Genomic DNA, 21,930 nt, shown 5'->3' with positions numbered 1-21,930 from the left:
CCATTGGCCGCCGCCACAGAGCGCGGCGCGGATTGGCTGCCGGCGGCGCGCCCGGGGCCGGCACGGCCGCTGATTGGCCGGACTCGGGCGCGATGTCACCGCCCCGCGCGATGCGGTCACGGAGCCGCCGCCGCGCCCTCGCCCGGCGGTTTGGATGTGAAGCGCAGCCGGAGCGCTCGGAGCCGCCGCCGCCGGGGGGGGCCGCCAGGTATGGCCGGGGCGCGCTGCCCTGCACGGGGATGGGGCCGGGGCGGCCCCGTGCACCGGCGGCACCGCGGCCGCCCGCGCGCCAACTCCGCGCTGCGCTCGGCGCTGGGCCCGCGGCGCGGCCACAGGCGCCGCGCACCATGCTGGGCCCTTCCGCCCGCCTCTTGCGGCCCGCGATTGGTCCGAGACCTCCGGGCCTGCGCAGTCCGCGTCGCTCATTGGCTGCGGCCAGTGCCAGTCCGGGCTATCGGGGGGAGGGGGACCGAGTTCGTTTGAGGGCTCGGGGCCACTCGGGATCTCGCCCGGCCCTGCCGCCACCTCACGGCCCGGCCCTGGAGCCCCTCTGCAGGGGCCGCCGCAGGAGGCACCACGGGCGGAGCAGACGCGGTCCGGCGCCGGGACGGCCGGAGCAGCCCCGAGCCTGCCGCGGATGAACAGCCTGGCGGGCCGTGGGCGGGCGCGGGGCCGGTCCCCGCCGCAGAGTCGCGGGCTGCTCCGGCACGGCCCTGCCCCGCGGAAACGGCGGCGGGAGCGGGCGGGGATGCGGGCTCGGTGCCGCTCCCGCAGGCCCGCGCTTTGGGGAAGCGAAATGCCCCTAGGGATCCTCAGAGCACTGTCAGGATGGTTTTCCCCGTCAGATCTGGGTCCTGAACATTCTTCGGCACGTGGAAGATGTTCGGTCAGTGGTGGGTGAGGGGATGCAGTTGTGTGAAGCTCTCCCGGTCCGAGCCCCAGGGGCACGGCCGTGTTCTGCCGGGGTTAGGGTTTCTTCTTAAGTGGTCTGCATTAATTTGACTAAAGTCGATGGTGTATGAAGCACATCTTATGGATTTTGAGGCCTTTTCTGCAGGCGCATGCTACAACACTGCACATAGCATTATATCACTTCAGCTAAAGTACCTCAAAGGTTTTTTGTACTGGAAAACAAACATGAAGAGCTAGAGGAAAGAAAAGGAAATAAACATATATAGGTAACGGGTCAAAATATGTTGGTGGATGTGAATTGGGGAACAAGATGATGGACAAGTAAATCCCAAAAGCAAAGGGAAACATGGCAGGACTCTTCAGGTAGATTTTTATTTCTTGTAAAACATGTTAGGGTCTGATTTGCTTACTAACATTAGTTTAATTCAAGAGGATACTGCTGCTGTCTTTTAAAATTATATGGACGCCATAGCTGACATAAAAATTGTGTCATTAAAGCTCACTGTCTTTGCAAGCATGCTTTTACAAAACTGTGTTTGGTGCACTGGTGATCAGCATGAAACAACTCCAAAGTGGGACAGGTAAATTTCAGTCAATTTTACTAAATAGGAACTCAAGAGAAAAAATGGAAACCTTTGCTTCCTTATAGCCTTTGTAGGGAGTGAACTATGCTGCTAGTGGTGGGGAGGATGGGTGGGATTGATGATGATGTCTAGAGGAACATCTCCATGAAAGCACATCTTATTATCATAGTATTGCTGTAATTTTAATTATTCCAATGCAAGCTGTGGAGGAAATATATAACTGTGGTAAAGATAAGGATATGTGTGGGAGGATTACTAGAGAGGAGCAAAATGGACTTATTGCACAGAGTTATTCTGTAAAAAGTATTGCATTTAAATTAGCTCCCACTGTAGTCTGAACTAATTTTACAGGGAGGACAAACTGTCTGGCTTTTCAGTCTTTTGTCTCTTTTTTTAAAAAGTATTTTCTTTTGAGATTTTTCTTTAATAAGGAGTATTTGGTTTTTTGAAAAAGCCTTGACTCTTCAACACACTTTGAATTGTTTTATTTACAATTATGTAGGCCAGCTATTTCAGTCAGGAGCAGTTTCTGGGTCTGGCAGCAGAACTAAAGCAGAACCAAATTCCTGTTGTCCTTAAAGGACAAGAGATGATCTTTTGGCTGTACCTGGTTCATGTCTGCTGGATGTGTAAGCATTTTCTGGAGTTTGGGGTCTATAAACCAGACACTAGCAGTTACCTGTAGCTTGAGAAGTGGAATGTTTGTTGGGCCTGGTGCACCCTGCTTGGGACTGTGCTTATGAGGTATTGTCCAAAAGAGCTGATGTTGCTTTTGTGGGATCTGGTTTTACATGGGTAGCTTTAGGACAGGTTTTCTGATTGTAACAAAACTTCTTGTGCATTTTAGGTTCTGCCAAAATGGAGCTCAGTGATGCCAATTTACAAACTTTAACTGAATATCTAAAGAAAACACTAGATCCAGATCCTGCTATAAGGCGTCCTGGTGAGTGATTCTCATGATTGAGAGCAAAAAGGTTCTGTTTCTTTTTGGCTCTTCTGTCTCTGTAGCAAACTTCAAACTTCATATATTTATGCAATCCCTCTGTACAGAAGTTCTCAGTATTCTTTTGTAATGACACCACAAAAAAACTAATGAAGGATGGATATAAAATTATTTATATTTATATTCATGTTTATCTGCTTTTTGCAATTTTGTTTTTCTGTATCCTTCCTCTTTTTATTTGCACTGTTGTTATTTAAAACAGTGCTGCTGCTCACAACAAGCCAGGATTTACTTCTCTCAGGTTATGGCTTTTCCAAGGGTGAGGAGGCAGTATTTCCCCATCCTGCTGGGGATCTGAGAGCTGTTGTTGACAGCAGGAGCACTGGGGAACTGGGGAGCAGAGAAGCTGTGATACCTTTTGTGAGACATGTTCCTGTGAAGCTCTGGGAAGTGTTTGTGTTGGGTATTTAAAACAGACACTTGAGAAATCATAGGATTCCGATTAGAGAAAGCAGCTCAGCTTTTGCTAACCGCAGTGTATTCTCTTACAGCGGAAAAGTTCCTTGAATCTGTGGAAGGAAGCCAGAACTATCCGCTGTTACTCTTAACGCTGCTGGAGAAATCACAGGAAAATGTCATCAAAGTTTGTGCATCTGTAACCTTCAAGAATTATATTAAAAGGAACTGGAGAATTGTAGGTATCTTAGTAAGGAATTGTGCTAAGAACTAATCATCTTTTTAAGGTACAGTAAGCAGATCCACATCCCACCCAACTCAGTGTCGTCTGTGAACCTACTGAGGGAGCCCTTGATCCTCTCATCTAGATCATCAGTAAAGATATTAATCAGTACTGGCCCCAGTTCTGAGCCCTGGGGAACCCCATTAATGACTGATGGTATAGATAAGCATACCTTGAACTTTTGAAATTGCTAATTTTTTATTTAAGTGTATGGAAAGATGGTAAAACAGATGTGAGAAGGACAGTGGTACCATCAGGTTTAAAGTATCTCAATATTGAGTGTCTCTCTGGAGGTGCTTTTCTCTTTTAATTGCTGGATGATTTCTAGGTCTCTGAACTTCAGTGCTGTCATCACAGATAATGTGACTGCCACTGCTGTCACTGACTGGGACAAGCCACCTCATTATTTTATTTCTTTAGTAGCAGCTTTGCGATTTTCTACTACTCGGCACTGCTGACTGACTGGACTTGGAACTGATTGGTGTTTTGAGCTAGTTAGATAACTCTTAAAGTCAGGGTTTTGATTGTATAACCTGCACCTTCATGTACAGCTTCTAGAAAGGATGGCTTGAGACAGCTGACACAAAATCAATTTGTGGTGTTGGCAGAGGTGCTGTTTGGTGTGGAGGAAGAGGAAACTTGGTTAAATGTGGGTATTTTTTTGCCATGTGCACCCACCCTCGCTGCTGCTCAATTGCTGACCTGAAAACTTACCCTTAGGGAAGGAGAAAAAAAACTTTGAATAAGTTTGACTGAAGGACATTATTTCTTTCAGCTTTTTTCAGATACTTCTGGTCCAGATTCATTGAAGGCAATGTCTCTAACAGGTCTGCTTCTTAGGTTCTTCAGCACTGTAATAGTTACATAAATCAGTATAAACAGTTGGTTTCTGAAATGCTGATCATCTCTCATTGCCTAGAGAATGCTGCCTATGCCCACAGCTTAATTATTGTTTTCATTTTAGGTTGAAGATGAACCGAACAAAATATGTGAATCAGACAGAATAGCCATTAAAGCCAACATAGTGCCCTTGATGCTGAGCAGCCCAGAGCAAATTCAAAAGCAGGTAATATGTCATTCCTGGTTGTATCCATGAAACTTTGAGAATAGTCTAAGCATGTCTAGAGGATATGGTTATTGGCAGAGCTCAGTTCCCTTACCAGTGACCTCATCCTGATCCAAATAACTTCAAGGATATTGCTACAAGTATTTCTACCTACTTTGACTTTTTTTTAAGATAATTACTGTATAATCTTGTAGCTAAGTTCTAACATTAGGCAGTTAAATAGCAATTCTAGAAAGTGAGACTCTGTGAACTCAAGGTGAAATTTTTGTATTTGTGCGGAAAGTAGTTGATATTTAATGCAGTGATTTTTTGAATCAGACAGGAATAACCAGGATTTTCTGGGATGTTTGCAGCAACTGGCACAAGTGCTGTGTGCTGTTCTTTCACGTGACAGTTCGTTTCCTTTGCAGTTAAGTGATGCCATCAGTATTATTGGGCGGGAAGACTTCCCTCAGAAGTGGCCAGACTTGCTGACAGAAATGGTGAATCGCTTTCAGAGTGGAGATTTCCACGTCATCAATGGGGTTCTGCGCACTGCCCACTCTTTATTTAAAAGGTACTGGAAATAAGGGAGTTTGTATATGGATTGTAAAAGTTCTATTAAGCTGGCATGTTTTACTGTTAGACTGCATTTTGGACATTTAGTTCTATTAAGTCTATAGTTGTGACTTCTACATACACCTTTTAAATAGTTACACCTTGTATGTACACCTTGCATGGTTTTGAACCATGTTGTTTTTTTCTTGTTTAATTGATAGTACTTGTTTCAAGGTTCAGCACAAGACAAAATTCTGTGTCAATTAATTTGGTAATAAATGTGAAGACTATTCTACTTTTCATGTGTTTCTCTCTTACTTGTCAGGTACCGCCATGAATTTAAGTCAAATGAATTATGGACAGAGATCAAACTTGTTCTTGATGCCTTTGCTTTACCCTTGACAAATCTCTTTAAGGTATTTCTTGTTGAGTCATTTCTAAAACAAATTTAATGTTCTGAATTTCTTGCTGTGGATACCTGTAAAACTAAAACTCAAGGATTGTTGTTCAAAAGTGATAAAGGGGTTCAAATTCAAGTAATGAGGTGAGACCTAACAAGATCGGCAAGAAGATGAAACATAACTGTATTTTCTGGTTTAAAAAAAACATTTTGTGACACTTCTCAGTATTTTTTGTTGGTGTGGGTTTTGTACTTGACAATCTTGCATCTTTTTCTAGGCAACTATTGAACTTTGCAGCACACATGCAAATGATGCCAGTGCCCTGAAGGTTCTCTTCTCTTCTCTCATTCTAATTGCGAAGCTGTTCTACAGTTTAAATTTTCAGGTGAATCTCCTTGTTCTTGGGATAGTTTCACTTTGTTCTGAAAAAGCTGTTACTATAGAATTAATCTGAGGCAGCCTTTAATGCCATGCTTTATGGCAAGAAGAAAAATCACGAGTGGATCTGCTGGAGTAAAAGCACAGTAAGGAAGGGTTACTTAAGACATTAGCTTGGCCCTATATAAACGCAAGTTCAGGAGCGTCCGAGCTGGTATTGCTTCAGGGAGCTGTTGTATGGGGCCTCTGAGTAGGAGCTGGGAAGGGCAGGAATCCAATGGCTGAGATTCTGTTCACTGTGCCCCTTTGTAAATGTGTCTGTATTGACAGGAGCTGGGTCACGTAGGTGAGAGTCCATCACGTGTAGCTCTGTGGCACTGCAGGAGCAGCAATTCTGGGAGCAGTGTGGGTTGTCTGGGTTTGGAATTTGATCTACATTTTGGACATTACTAATTGTGCTGTATGGGAAATGGTGAAAAGCTACCTTGCTGGGGTGATGTTTATTTAGTGTATCAACATGAACGTAAGTCTGTGAAGTGTGATTGTGCCTGGATTCCTTAGGCTGTTCTTCCATAGGGGACAAAAGAACAAGGTGGAGTTAAAAACGGCTTGTGCTCTCTCGTTATGAGAGTGAGAGGTGATATGGCTCATTCATTATAAAAAATGTGACCTGTTTAGAGTCTAAGCACCTAGTTTATTTGGAACTGACTGTACTCCAGGGCTCTGCCAGAACAGTTTTTGTCTGGGAGGAGGAAGGGGTACAGTTGCAGTTTGAAGGTTGTTTTCCACAGGTTGTTGTCCCTCAGTAGATTATGAGGTGAATGCACTACTTCCAGTGTGAGAATGTTATCTAAGCAGTGCAGTCAGAAATTAAAATGTACATTTATGATTTTCCTTCACAGGATCTTCCTGAGTTTTTTGAAGATAACATGGAAACATGGATGACAAACTTTCATAGCCTTTTAACTTTAGATAATAAACTCTTGCAGACTGATGTAAGTACTGCATAAACAACCTGGTTTGCATCTGTAGGGGAGAGGGTGGACTGACAACTTAGGTCTAATTCTGAACAATGCAGTGGTTTTTTGTGGGGCAAACAAAGGAGTAGAACGACTGTAAGAAAATGGAGTTTAAGAGAAGTTGCTCTGCTAAGGTTTCTGAAGTTCAGTTCTTCAAGTTGTATGACAGTTACAGGTATACCCAGCTGTGCACAGAAATCAAATTAGCAATACCCTTCAGTGTGTTGATTTTTTCAAGAACAGCAGCTGAAGTGACCTGACCATTAGCATCACAAGACTCAGGTTTTCTGTACCTCTCAGCTGGTTTCTGTGTTCTAGAAAACAGGGTATCTTAACTTGAAACAATTCAACATAGAGGGCGGGACATCTCTTAAGAACTCTAGCATTTGCTGTCTTGGTCTAGTTAAAAGAATCAGGAATTTGACTGCTGAAGGCTGAGACCAGGTCAGCAAAGCTCCAGCTATTTTTGTGCATGTTTTCTGCATTTTAAATGCTGATGTCTTCCGGATACAGCACAATAGTTTCCCTCTTGATGGGGCCAAAACAACTATAAATTTCTTGACATAGGGAGGCATATTAAGTGTATGTTGTTCTCTAGTTACCCTGCTGCTAAAAGAAGCCTTGCTGCTCTTTTGTCCTGTGTCTGTGGGCTGCTCCCAGCACAAGCACTCATGCAGCTGAACTGGAACAGGAGGTAAAGCTGAAAGGTGCGGCTGCAGGAAAGGAGCAGACAGAACTGGGGTGGTGTTTGGTTCAGTTGATTTTTTTAATTCCAGCTCAATTTCCCAGTTCACAGTGTGGTTCCACAAACATCTGTGCTGATCTGTGGAAAGGGGAGGGAACTTCTACAACTACTCCAATTAAAAATCACGATGTAGTGGCTTCTAAGCATGTTTTTCAATGCCTCATTTTATCTTTTTCATATTACACTTGTAAATTAATTTTGTGTGAACTATTGTTTTTCTTTCAAGTGCACAGTAGTTTGATTTGAATGTGAGTGTGATTTCTAACTTGAAGAGCAGTTTGGGTATAGATCAGCAAAATACAGTAGTTCTAGGAACATGAGAGGAATTTCTTTTACCTGTTTAGGACATGATAAAACGGTGATGTAAATATTTAACTTAAATACATTGATACTTCTAACGTTTAAGTAGTGTTGAAGTTTGAATGTTCAAGTTCTTAGTTTTGTTTTATGTGAGGATGAAGAGGAAGCTGGATTGCTGGAGCTCTTGAAATCACAAATTTGTGATAATGCTGGTTTATATGCTCAAAAATACGATGAAGAATTCCAGCCCTACCTGCCACGTTTTGTAACAGCAATCTGGAATCTGTTAGTCACGACAGGCCAAGAAGTGAAGTATGACTTGGTGAGTTGCTATAATATGATCTTGTCAAGTTTAATAATAAATTATAGAGGGATCAGTCATGCTAAAATTTTGTGTTCTGTTTGTGGTGCTGTAGCTGGTCAGTAATGCAATCCAGTTTCTGGCCTCAGTTTGCGAGAGACCACATTACAAGCATCTGTTTGAAGACCAGAATACATTGACAAGCATCTGTGAAAAAGTTATTGTTCCCAATATGGAATTTAGAGGTAACTTTTTGAGACTTAAATTTTGAAAAACACAACAAAAATCTAACTAATTATCATGACATGTTGCTTTGCAGGACTAAGAATTGAGGATTCCCTCTTGTGTACCTTAGTGCTAGATTCAAACCCAAGTTTCTGCAGCAGATTGCTGTCCTCTGGGTTTTGTAGAATTGTATGAATATACCTAACTTTACATGTTGAAATCCCAGTGGATGAAGTCTAGGTCATGTGCCACCAATAAATTTCTTCAATTAAAGTGAGTATCTGAATAATTCAAGGAGCATAAATAGGCAGGACTGTCAGGCTTACCAAATTGTAGTGTTTAGTTCTCCAGGTTTTTGATGGCTCATATTGATCCTATATTTAAAATTCAGTGAAAATATATTGCAATGATAAGGAGCTTCTCTCTCTTAAGTCCATGACTCTGAAGGCCTCTTCAAATACACCTGGTGTTGAATATGTGTTAGAGGTTTTTCTTTAAATCAGTACATCAGCCCATGGGTGTGAAAGACTAATTTGTGGGACAGAAGCTAAACAGACTAGTCTGGCTGGATATTTCTTGTTAATTAATATTAATGTTATAGAAAGGTCCTTGGCAAAAATAGCAAATTGATAATGATATACCCTTTTACCATAAAAACCAGAGACTTCAGCACTTCAACTTCCATGTATTTTATATTTTCAGCGGCTGATGAAGAAGCATTTGAAGATAATTCTGAAGAGTATATCAGAAGGGATTTGGAAGGATCTGGTAATCCACAGATTATTCTAAGAATACTTGGTCTTTAAGTATAGCTCTAAAGAGCTGAAGCAATTTACTGAAGCTTTTATAACTTCATTTTGAAATTGAGAAGGTTTCCACACACCACCCCCAGCTGGATTTTATCCAGTCTGTGATCAAGTCTATTGTCACAATATGTTCATCAAAGTGTCTTTCTGGTTTGAACAGTGTTTTTATAGGGCTTTTTCCTTAATTGGATTGGTATGTCTTCTGCTCTGCCCACATTCTCACTTCAGCAAATACAGCCTGTAAGACAGTGCTGAGTAGTTGCCAGTTGTGTGTTTAGTTCCTATGTATGGAGTTCTAAGTAACAGGGAGGGGCTCTTGATGTGTAAACTGAAATTCACCTAGGGTTGCATACAAACTGTGCTCAGGCCAGCTGGCCAGCAGCCAGGCTGGGACCTGGCATGTGTTCAGAGCAGTGGCCGCCTGGGACACGGCTCTGCCAGCCCAGCTGCTGGAGTGCTGGGGGAGGCTGTGCTTTGCAGACAGGTCACAGCCTGAGGGAGCCAAACCTGGCTCTGTGTCACAGGTCTGAGCCACCAGCAGTTCACTGACAGACACTTCTGAAGTGATGGCATTTTGTAATAGATTGAAGAAATTACTGTATGCTTCCAGTGGAGGACAAAATTGGAGAAAACATTTTTGAACTTTTTTCAAGAAAACATCCTTCTTATCCAGGATTGGCTGCATTTTAGGTATTTTTGAAGTTTTTTACAAAAATGCCCTGTCAGGTGTGATGGGCCAGCAGCTGGCTTGTGCTCCAGCCTGCTGCAGTCTGATGGATGAGAGTGGGAGGGGTGAAAGTGAGAAGACTCATGGATAAAGACAGTTTAAGTGAAAGAAAGAATAAGGAAAGGGGAATGAAGTTACTGACTCACCACTGCCCACAGGCAGACTTTTGCCCAGCCTGTCCCTGAGCAATGCCTCAGTTTTTATTGCTGAGCATGTCATAGAGCATGGAATGTCCTGCTGGTCAGTTTGGATTAGCTGCCCAAGTTGTCCCCTCTCAGCTCCTTGCCTACCCCAAACTACTTGCTGGGAAGGCAAAGCAGGAGGGGGAGGAAGCCCTGTCACTGACAGTGCTCTTCAGCAGCAGCCAAATCCTGGGTGTTACCAGCAGCTTTAGTCATTGGTACCAAACACGGCACCAAATGGGCTACTAGGGAGAAAATGAGCTCACTCCCAGCCAGAGCCAGTACCAGCACCCCTGAATGCCTGCTGCCACTGGGCAGGGGCAGGTGTCCCTTCTCCTTGGTGTACAAGTAGTCCAGTTGTGACAGTAAATAAAAGGCTTAAAAACAGGTGTTCTTACACGGTAGTGTGGAGGGTTGCAGTAATTAACATGGGGTATGGCTGTAACTGGAGTAGGTGTTACTGTTTTGATTATTATGTTTATTAGTATGAAAAGTTGTCTGCTTTCTCATATCCTAAGAAGCTTTGTTTCTTGTGCAGATATTGACACCAGGCGCAGAGCAGCTTGTGATCTGGTCAGAGGCTTGTGCAAATTTTTTGAAGGACCTGTGACAGGGATTTTTTCTGGATATGTTAATTCTATGCTGCAAGAATATGCAAAGAATCCATCCATTAACTGGAAGCACAAAGATGCAGCTATTTACCTTGTAACATCTTTGGCATCCAAAGCTCAAACACAGAAGGTACTTGCACATTTTATTCATTGTAACCTGTGTTGCAGTGCAGATGAGGCCTGCTGTTCCTTTAAGCTGCTTCAGAAAGGGAGTACCTGTGTGTGCAGTAGTTCATGCTGATGAGATGAAAAGCTGCCCTTTATACAATCCTGTCACAGCTGGTGGTATCTTCAGGTAGATGTGGCCCTGTGGCAGGCCTGGCTGGCATGTGGGATCCAGCCAGACAAAGAAACAAAACTGGCTCAGCTCTGGAACCTCTGAGCTCCGAGTGGTCCTGAGGCAGTCTGGAAGCCAGGGGAGGCAAATAGAGCTTTACAGAAGATGATCGGATGTGTTAAGCAGACTAAAAAGGAATTTAAATGATTCTTGGAGTTCTTGTCATGATATTGCCCAACGTTTCATGCTAATTGAATGTTTGATCTATGAATGACATGTGAATGCTAATGATGGCTGGAAATGGATCTCATTACATGCTGGGGAAAAAGCAACTAATAGGCTGGAGACACTGAAAAAGCTGGGCTAACCAATTTGGAAGCATTGCATCAAATGTCCTATGGAACAAGTTTAGATGTACTGCTAGGTATTTTAAATGCTATTATAGTTCAAATCTTGATGTCTTTACAAGACAGATTTGAGTCAAACATAGTAAAATGTGTACCTCATTTTATGCAATTTTACTGAAGGTTCTCAGTCTTTTCCTGCAGCCAGGTGTATACTGCTGCCCATCAGTTATATGTTAGTGATAATGTCATGGGAACCAGTCTGCTAGCTTTTGGGACACTGTAAAGTTTGTGTCTTTTTCTGTACTATTTAATGGCAAGTTTGCACAAATTTAGAACACTTCATTAAAAATACTCCATCTGAAAATCATGATTTAAAAAGAGGTTGCAATTTTTGTAAGAGAAAACGAATAGTAATTTTTTAAGATGAGTAAGAAAACTAGAAGTTTATATGTCATCATATAAAAATAAGAGTTGTTTCTTGCTTCTTCCAGCATGGAATAACACAGGCCAATGAACTCGTTAATTTGACAGAATTCTTTGTGAATCACATTCAACCTGACTTAAAGTCTGCTACTGGTAAGTTAATGTTAATTTTGATATGGTATTTTTGTGATTTATCATAACCTTGACAGTGACCATTGTTTGTGAAGTCTCAAGTACTCCTTTTATCAGCATAATCTTTGAGACTGGCTGTTAACACTCGCACAGAGTAACTCATTTTTGTTTGGCCAGCAGTGAAGGAGCTGTGAAGTGCTTACCACCTGTTCCCTGCAAGATCAGGGCATGGTTACATACACATGGTTGCTGTCAGCTACATGCTTGAACTTCCTGAATCAAAGTAATTTGCTTTCTGTATTTGAGACCTTATGGTAAACTTATATGCTCTACAAAACCCTGACAAGCTGAAATACTGAGGCCAGGTTGTGACCCGTACAGCCTCTGTTGATGAGGTTGTGGATGTCTAGATTTAAACCACATAGTTTATTTTATATTTCAACAATTATCTTACTATATTTGTGGCATAGTGGGTGGTCTCAAAATGTGTAAGTTTAGCAGTAAGTTTAGCAGTAATTTTAGCAGTTGAAGACTGCTAAAATTGAAACCAGAAGGTGAAATTTCATTTGAGCTGGACTGTACTTTTAATGGTACAGGGGTGGGATTTGTACCTAAAACTGATATTCTAACAGTGCCCATACCAAAGTGCAGAAACTAAGAAGTGTAGAAAAACATTGTCTGTATTACTTTCTACAGGGGAAAATTATTACTGTCACCTGTGTATATAGTACATGTTCAGTAATCACATTTGCATGAGAAGTACTGACAAAGTTTGCATATTTTTCTTTTTCAGTGAATGAATTCCCTGTGCTAAAAGCAGATGGTATCAAATATATCATGATTTTTAGAAACCAAGTAAGTTTTTCTTTTACTCATATGGAAAAACATATTTTAGGTTGTTGCTTTATACTTGCCAAGCCTAATTTATTGCACTTGGCCATATGCTATCTCAACAGGTGTTTAGTCATGTACAACACTTCATGCTGAATTTTTAATTTAGAAAGTAAATGATGTTGTTAAAAATACCCAATTAACATGTAGTCTATATGCTGTCCATATGCTGTGGCAACACTGAATATCTTAGCTGCTTAATTCTGTGACACACTCATACGTTTTCAAGTCTGTGTTAGTCCAAATACCCTTAATTGCTTGTATCATTGCAGTAGTTGTTGCAGACTACAGCGGTTTTGTCCTTTACCTTTTCTGATTCGTGAAGTGGGGTGAGAAAATATGTTCCATATTTTTCTAAATTCTAGATTACCTTTATTCATTTTTTATGAAATATCTATGATTTTGGTTTCTTAAACCTTGATATTTTTAATTATCCACTAAGACAAAGTAAAATGGAAAGGGAAATACACATTATCTGCACTTACTGCTAATCCAAAGTACCACTGGTGTTCAGGGCAAGTATACAAGCAATGACAGAAGTAAGGACCTCCTGGCTGTCAAGATGTGAAGTAGCAACAGGAGGAGCCTCCCGAGATACCTCCCTCTGCCAAGCTCTGTGTGTCACTGATGAGCTTGGTTGTGCTCTTGAGTAGAACCATCTGTATTTTTTAATGTACTTATCATTTGTTGCTACACTTTTGTAGGTACCAAAAGAACAACTGCTGGTGTCTATTCCTCTCTTAATTAATCATCTCCAAGCAGAAAGTATTGTGGTCCATACCTATGCAGCCCATGCTCTTGAAAGACTGTTTACCATGAGAGGGACAAATAATGCTACCCTGTAAGTTTTCAAGCAGAAAAAAATTCATTGCTACATAGATTTTGTGTATTAAGGATGAGAAATACCTACAGGGGACCCTTCGTGTCACATATTATGGTATTGTATAAGGCTTGAAGTTTGTGACTCTCAATATTGAAGAGCTGTGTTTCACTTAACAGCATTACAGCTGCAGAAATGGCACCGTTTGTAGAAGTGCTGTTAACAAACCTTTTCAAAGCTCTGACGCTTCCTGGCTCATCTGAAAACGAATACATTATGAAAGGTAAATGCCTAATGAGTCCTGCAATATAAGAATAACTTAGTTAACTTGAGGTAAAGGCTTACAGTTACAGTTACTGTAATTTTTATTTGCAAAACCTGTTTTATGCAAATGTGTTGAAAAGCCTGCTGTTACTTACCAGGCTGTATCAAGTTATCTTCAACTAAACTTATGGTACCAAAGAGAAACACTAAACATAATGGGACTGTAAGAAATTATTTCTCAAATGGTAGTCTTGTAGTCAGGACAGCTACCTGGACAGTGTCAGGAGATCTGAGCATGAGAGGAGATCTGGTCATGGAGAGGAGATGTGGTCATGGCTAGTGAGACAGTAGAACTGATCATGGCTAAGAGGATGCTGAGATCTGAGACTTGCCCAGGACAAGTGATGACCTTTGTAAAGTTACTTGATCTCCTGTGTTCAGCTGTAGAATGGGAATAAGGAGGTTTTGTTTTATGCTTTATCATGGTTATAGATTGAATGTTCTTGAAGCAGGTGCTCTTCCGTTCTGTACCTAATTCCCTGGGACCCTATTTTAATGGTAAAAAGTTAAGGACTTAGGCATATGTTGAGTGGCAGAAGTGTATTTTCTCTTCAGAAGCTAAAGTTTTCCATTTATTTGCAGCCATCATGAGGAGTTTTTCTCTGCTACAGGAGTCCATAATTCCATACATCCCTTCTGTCATCACACAGCTCACACAGAAACTGCTGGCTGTCAGTAAGGTAAAGAAAAAGAGCAAAAAGAATACCTTTTACCTTTTAGAGCAGTCTTGCTGAGGACATACGTGTACCTTGTTGGTAGTGTTCTGTTAGAATACTCTAAATAGTTCAATAATTTCTGATGCAACTAATTTGAAACAGCATTCCTGTGAGGTACTGCCTTCTTTTTAGAACATATTCTCAGATCATTCTCACTACTCCCATCTCAAATTTAGAAGCAGCATATGAACCCTTTCTGTAATGCTAGTTTTTGCTGCTTGTGCAGAGGCCACCAGTACAATAATCTGTGTTTGTCACAACTCCACTATTCTTTGCCCTTGAAACTTCTGAAGCTAATAATAATTGGCATTGAAATGTGGGTTTGAATTAAATAAATTACCCTTTTGCTTTTGGTGGGTAAAATTCTCTTAGTTTTTATTTAGACTTGCCAAATTCTTAACCATTGACAACAGGGAATGCCTTAGAATACCTTCGTTGACTGTCTAGAAAACTACTTCTCTGTACAGTTTCAACTCAGCTGCAGCTTATAAAGGAGTATTCAATAGAGAATTAACTTAAAAGATGGAAAAACAATCTTTTTCTAGTTTTTGTTCTGTGATATTTTAACTGTTTGCTAGTTTATATAGAGCTTCTGAAAAATACTTGCTACAAAAAAACCCTCTCCTTTATGCCTTAGAGGTCTTTGTTTGCTTTTATCTGCAGAATTAATTTCATAAGCATGTTAATACATAAGTTACAAGTATCCCTAGTCCAAAATGCTACTTTAGTCTTCAGTTGAAATTAAAAATATATTTAGCAAAATAAGTAACTTGTCTGCAAGTTTGGGTTGATTTATCTGTTTATAACTTGTTTTCAGAATCCCAGCAAACCTCACTTTAACCATTATATGTTTGAGTCAATCTGCTTGTCGATAAGGATAACGTGCAAGGCAAACCCAGAGGCAGTGGGGAGCTTTGAGGAGGCTTTGTTCCTGGTGTTCACAGAGATCCTGCAGAATGATGTGCAAGGTAAGGACAGTCAGTGAGTGCCTGTGCTCTCTCCACTGGGGCTGGCTGCTAGGATTTACCTTTTTATGGCAGGTTTTTTGTAGCACAGGAAATTCAAAGGAAGAAATATTTTCAGTCTGGAAGTGTTTAGATTGTTCCATAGGGCATGTCAACAGCATTCACATATTTTAAATTGCATTTTTAAAATACCTAGCAATCACTGCTCCAAAGCCTCTTAATATTATTCTTAATTCTATTGCCTTGTTTCTAGTAGTTTGTTTTTTATGTTCTGAAACATTAACGGGTAGAGGAAATAGAAAGTGTATATATGCAATGCTTGCTAATTACTGGAATAATTACATTTGGGAAGATATATTTCTTCAGGGTTTTATTAATTGAAATCATTGTGATAATATAATAAAATTCTGGGTTCAGTCCATAGATACTTGGTTTCTGGGAACTGACAAGTGACCACGTTGTCTGACTTTGTAAATGTCCTTGTTTCTCTTCCAGAGTTCATTCCCTACGTGTTTCAAGTGATGTCCCTACTTCTAGAAATGCATAAAAATGAAATCCCATCATCCTATATGGCATTGTTTCCCCATTTGCTCCAGCCAGTTCTCTGGGAAAGGACAGGAAACATTCCCCCTCTGGTCAGGCTCCTGCAGGCTTACCTGGAGCGGGGTGCCAGCACCATCGCCAGCGCTGCTGCTGACAAAATCGTGAGTTCCCGGGGCAGAGGCACACTGATGGCCTTGAGACATGGTGATCTGAGGTTACAAATTGTGAGGAACTCCAGCAAACAGCTGGATTTGTGCACAATTTGGTGCTTACATACAAAGACAGACAAATACTCTGAATGTAGCTTTTTGGGTGCTTTCCCATTATGTGGATGAGTTCTAGGCTATCACACTTTCGTCAACTGAGATGAAAAATTCCTGCTCTTAGTTCTTGCAAGCAGGTAAGTTTCCACAGTTCTCCTGTCTTTGCCTCAAGTTAAACATGTGGATAATGACAACTTTAAGGTTCTGTTCAGAACAGTCTTGAGAAGAATGAGTGAGAAGAAGCCAAAATGTGTCTTCCTTGACCTGAACTGAAAAAACTGAATCCTGGCTTAGGTTATGAAGGCTTTTGCCTTGGCATATGCCTTAGACGGTAATGGTCAATTTTCTGGTAGGTCACATATGAAGAATTGCTGTCTAGGGTTTTATATCTACTTTTCTTGCAGCCTGGATTGTTAGGTGTGTTCCAGAAGTTGATTGCCTCTAAAGCTAATGATCATCAAGGGTTCTATCTTCTAAACAGTATCATCGAGCATATGCCTCCGTGAGTATGAGCTGAAATCACACTTAAAGCTAACTTCTGTAACTAATTATGAAGTGTATAAACATGCAAAATGATAATTTTCAAGAACTGAAAACATCACATTTTTCAATCAAATAGATTTGGACAATTCTATACATGTTTTCTGTGAAGTGACAACAGTAAAATCCTAGTGTGAATTGAATAACTATCCTTTTAAATTTCCAGTGAATCAGTTGACCAGTACAGGAAACAGATCTTCATTCTGCTATTCCAAAGACTTCAAAATTCCAAAACAACAAAATTTATCAAAAGTAAGTTCCTTGCTCTGTGAAAAGCTCTGGTGACAGCAGCAGTTCAGAGGTGCAGCTGCACAGAACAAGTGTCCTGTTGTGCCCTGTGGATACACGGAAGGATAGTGGTGACTCCAAGGACTTGCTCCAAATTATTTCTCATCAAGAGGGGTGTATGGGGCAGTCACCATAGCAGGTGACACCTCATGAAAACTGAGGGAATGGAATTAAAATAATGGACAAGACTTGCATATTTCTCTTCCTTTCCTGTTGTGTGATGTCATTATCTGAAAACGTCTCCATTTATTCTCCAGCCAATAGCAGCAAGCCTTCCCTCACACAAAGCACAGCAATACTGACCACGTGTCCTGTAGTTACCCATAGTTGTGTGTTAGTACTGTGAAATACTCCATGCTTTTGTGTCATTTTGGCCTTAGTATGACTAAATTTATTTATAAGATTTCATGTTAAACTGGCAAAGCTGTGACAGATTACTGAAATACATATTCTGGTTATTCATGCTGTCACAAGATGACTGTCATACTTATTAAATTATTTTAATGATACTATCACTACACAAATTATGCGGTGTCCATCACCTTACCCTATAAAATCTGGTTAATGCCACCTGATAGGAACAAGAATGATAGAGTTGCTTATAATGGTCTTCCACAAAAAAAAAGTTGAAGTGGTGCTTTTAATATACTGCACCTGTGCAAAGGGGCTCATACCTCACTTCAGAGGCTGCACTGTGAAGTTTTCTGCTAAAAGTAGAGTTTTTTGAAGAGTTTCTTTGGTCCTTGATCTGAAGAAAATGGCAAATGGCTTTTCTAATGCCATAATCTGTAAGGGGGAAAAGGAATGACTCTTGTCTTGTACCACCTTGTTTTTGTGTTGTGGTATGTGAAAAGATTAGTTTTTAGGCAAATTTCAAGGCAGCAACTTCATATACATCACTTAAACTGAACACATAAAGTTGCCATCTATCCCCTTGAAAAGCTTGCTGGAATGTATTTTGCTGCTGACTCTAAAGCTATTCTGTTTTCATGTTGAGTTTGACTTTGACTTTTTTCTTGTTACAGGTTTCCTTGTCTTCATTAACTTGTATTGTGTAAGATATGGGGCATTAGCTCTGCAAGAAATATTTGACAGCATACAGCCAAAGTTAGTATGTTTTGTTTGTCTGGGTTATATTTAATACTGCTGTGTTATTTTTATATTTTGAAGTAAGAAAGAGTTGTCTGTTTAGCTAGACTGTCAGACTACATTTATCACTATTTTGACTTGCCAAATGTTTCTCTTAATGTGGTTCATTTATTTGTCTAGAAAGTCTTATTTTTCTGACCACAGTTACTAATCTAATAAGATTATAAAAAGGAAAGATTGATGTTTTCAGTTGTTATCCTTTATGAAAAGTTTGTATGTGCAAATGTCTACTGCAACAGGGCAGAATCTTAACAAATTATCTGGTTGTCTCTACTTCCTAGTGATTCATATTGTTTCTGGTTCTCTTTTGTCACCATAAGGCTGATAAAGCTTTCTAATACTTTTACTCTCGATACCACCTTAGGATGTTTGGAATGGTGTTGGAGAAAATTATAATTCCTGAAATCCAGAAAGTGTCTGGACAAGTTGAAAAGAAAATCTGTGCTGTTGGCATTACAAAAATATTAACAGAATGTCCTCCCATGATGGATACTGAGTACACTAAGCTGTGGTAGGTACCACATGTCTTCAGGTTGTGCTAGTGAGGCTGTTTGAGTTCAGACCAAAATACATCCTTGAAGGAAACTCTGTTGTGAGCTCCTCAGGCCCACAAGGCTGTTTTAGGCCTTTCGTACTGCTTCTGTTTCTCAACAAATGAAACTCTGTTTTCAGAGAGGATGACAGAAGTGGTTTGAGATGTTTTTGATGGAGATAACACTGATTTGGTTAGCTGGAACTGCATTTAGGGAAATACACTGCTTTCCTCTAGCTTGTATTCTTTCTGAAAAGTGAGGGTTTTGACTTATAACTCTTCTAGTCAGAGACCTGAGCATATTCATAACCTGACAGAGAAACTGTGATACCTTAGCTTGAGAGTGGAATTTTGGGGAAAGCTACCAGGAAAGTTTGATTACCAGTCCAGCAGTCTAGCATGCCTGGTAGTTTGATTTGATGACAATCACTGGATCCCAGACTAGATCCCCAAACTAGGACTTTTTTTTAATGTACGTAGAGAAGAGTTTTGATCTGGAAAATCATTGCTCTTTTTAGGTGTTTCATGACAATTTGACCTGCTAAATACATACATTGCTGATGCTGTTAATAGGAGTACCCACATTATGCCTTTAGAATATTCAGACCCACAATTCTGGTCCAGCATACCTTGGCCATTTACAGTTTCAGTAGCCAAGCAAGTACCTGAAAAGGCTAAATTATAAGGGGTTCCAAATAATTTGAGCATCCTTGTAAAATGCACCCTGTCCTAACACATTTTAAGCACTCCAGTTTTACTCTCCCCTCTTTGCTCCCAGGATTCCTTTGCTGCAGGCCCTCATTGGCCTCTTTGAGTTGCCTGAGGATGACACGATCCCTGATGAGGAACACTTCATTGACATTGAGGATACTCCAGGCTATCAGACTGCATTCTCCCAGCTAGCCTTTGCTGGGAAGAAAGAACATGATCCTGTAGGTCAAATGGTGAACAATCCTAGAATCCATCTGGCACAGTCTCTTCACAAACTGTCTACAGCATGCCCAGGCAGGGTAGGTGACTTGTGCACTTGTGTGCTGATGCTGCATTCTGCACAGAAGAAATGCCTTTGTGAGAATGGGTCTCTGCTAATGTTTGATAATCAGAATGTAAGATTGTGCTGTGTTTTGTTCTTTATTGGAATATAGCTTTTGTAAGGTTTTTCCTTAGGAGCCTTAGGCCATTATTTTCACAGCACTTAATTTTGCAATAAGCTTAAATATGCCATTTTTGAAAAGAAAATTTACACACTTGATGGACTGTAACTAATAAGTGTTTTCAGTTCAAGTGGTTGCATGTGGGGAATTCAGGCAGCTCAAAAAAATTAGACAAGGTGAGTGTACAGTTAACTCTCCTAGCCCATAGCATCTCTGGTTTGCCCAAGTAAGTAAAGATTGCCTGAGAGATCCGCTACTGTCCCCGTGGATAACTGCTGCTCTGTGTCTGACTTTGTACCGTGTGTGGTGGCAGGAGACAGCAGCAGGTTCATGTTTCACTCACTGACACCTCTGCTCCACGCTGTGCTTTCAGGTTCTGTCCATGCTGAGCACCAGCCTGAATGCAGAAGCATTGCAGTATCTCCAAGGATACCTCCAAGCTGCGAGTGTGAGTCTGCTCTGAGCTGCAGAGACTCCACTAGCAAGAGCAAAAGCTGGTTTGTTATGCAGAAGGTTGACACCGACTTTTCTATAGCAGAGCTCAGACAAAATGAAAAAGCTGCTTGAAATTGTATTGCAGATTCCATCCCGTAAAAGATAAGTGTGGCTTTAAGATGAAACTGAACAATTTGATGGTTTGTGTACTCATAGATAAAGGTGGCTAACTTCCATTCCCAGTTTAATTTCAAAGGGAATAGTCATAGCGGTTTGTTATGGGATTGATTTGAAATCTGCATCTGCAGTGTTTGGATAATATTTGGAAATGTGTGGAGAGAGCACTGGCTGTAGAAACTCACTTCAGTCACTAAAATTCCTTTTCATTTTAATGTTGTCCTTTGTATTTCTTTTGTCTTTCCTTAAACTTTATCTAAATTGTGAATAAATAAGAAGTACTTGTTTAAAATGTCTGTCACTGTGCACTTACTGTTTTAGAAGAATATAGTTTTAAAAAAAAGATGTTTTACACTTAAGATAGCATATTAAATAGTGGGACTGTGAGGGTTTTTCTTTATGTAACAGTTCAGGTACATTGTAGGATCATACAGAGCAACTCTGAAACTGGGAGAAGAGCAGAGCAGTTGTCAGGACAAGAGATACTCACCAACAGACACATCCCTTCCATCCTGGAACAGGTCATATCAGTACCATGCAGTGAGGAGAGGTGCTCTTCCCTGGGAGCGGGGATCAGGCTCCAGGTGGGGTTTTCCTGCTGTATTAAAACTAAAGCAGTGATTGTGGAGTTAGGTTTAACTTGTGTGTTCTCCCTGTCTCATAAATGTACTGATTAGGTTTGGTGGCCTCAAGATCAAGTGCATCAGGTGAACTCCTGGTTGTGGCTGTTGAAGTGAGCAGGTAAATGCCTGAGCTTTGTGTCAGGGGCCTGGGCACCAAGCTGCCAGGGTGGGCTGTCAGAGGTAGAGCTCGAGTGGCTGTGTGCCCTGGGTGGCCGTGGGTGCATTCCTGCCAGCTGTGTGCAGCTGTGTGCCATCTCCCTGTGCCAGCTGTGTGCAGCTGTGCGTGCCAGGCCACGTCTGTCCAAAGGGTCTTGCAGGTCTGTAATTACCGGGATTACCTGTGGGTCTTTCTAGGGTTGGAATTACTTTTCCTTCCCACCTGTGTTTTGAAATGTGAGATTTTTGTTACTTAAATGCTCATCCAGGGGTGCGTTGGTGACATCCGCGCTCCCTCCTGCTTCGGCCCTGTGCTGGCCCCGCTGGGTGACCGCCCCGGCAACGGCTGCGCCCGCTCGTCTCCCGTTTCTCTTCCCGGAACGCACAGACGCCCGGAGAAAACCTGTTTTTTACAGAGAGCGGCCGCTCTCCGTGCAGGGAAAGGCCTTGCGGACACCGGGGCTGCGGGCGGGGCCGGCCGGGGCGGGGCCGGAAGTGACGGCGGACGCAGTCGCACCGCCCGGCATCAGCCCCGCGCGGGGCACGCCGGGAGATGTAGTTTCCCGCGCTGCGGCTCGCGCGGAGCACGCCGGGACTCGTAGTCGCCGCGGAGGAGGCGGTGCTCCCGGCAGGACTGAGCGACCATTGGGCAGGGGCGCGGCGGGGGGCGGGATCAATGGGGGCTCGCCCGCTACCGAC

At 41.7% G+C, this 21,930-nt stretch overlaps 1 protein-coding gene across 1 annotated transcript; it reads left to right on the top strand.

Moving 5' to 3' along the window:
* Nucleotides 1-112: 112 nt before the first annotated feature.
* CSE1L (chromosome segregation 1 like) lies at nt 113-20,744 on the top strand. The gene is made up of 25 exons (XM_005524887.3): nt 113-208; nt 2,344-2,439; nt 2,991-3,133; nt 4,143-4,244; nt 4,655-4,800; nt 5,107-5,197; nt 5,460-5,567; nt 6,463-6,555; nt 7,779-7,946; nt 8,041-8,170; nt 8,853-8,918; nt 10,404-10,606; nt 11,592-11,676; nt 12,449-12,510; nt 13,251-13,387; nt 13,546-13,649; nt 14,273-14,370; nt 15,224-15,374; nt 15,867-16,075; nt 16,582-16,679; nt 16,884-16,969; nt 18,031-18,112; nt 18,519-18,665; nt 19,465-19,696; nt 20,214-20,744. The coding sequence occupies exons 2-25, from the start codon at nt 2,355-2,357 to the stop codon at nt 20,301-20,303; spliced, it is 2,916 nt and encodes a 971-aa protein (XP_005524944.1). The 5' UTR covers nt 113-208; nt 2,344-2,354; the 3' UTR covers nt 20,304-20,744.
* Nucleotides 20,745-21,930: the final 1,186 nt, after the last annotated feature.

This window comes from Pseudopodoces humilis, chromosome 19 (assembly GCF_049639895.1).
Source record: "Pseudopodoces humilis isolate 2021_Gansu_Grassland_sample_001 chromosome 19, ASM4963989v1, whole genome shotgun sequence".
NCBI lineage: Eukaryota > Metazoa > Chordata > Aves > Passeriformes > Paridae > Pseudopodoces > Pseudopodoces humilis.
This window is presented reverse-complemented; position numbering and strand designations above follow the sequence as displayed.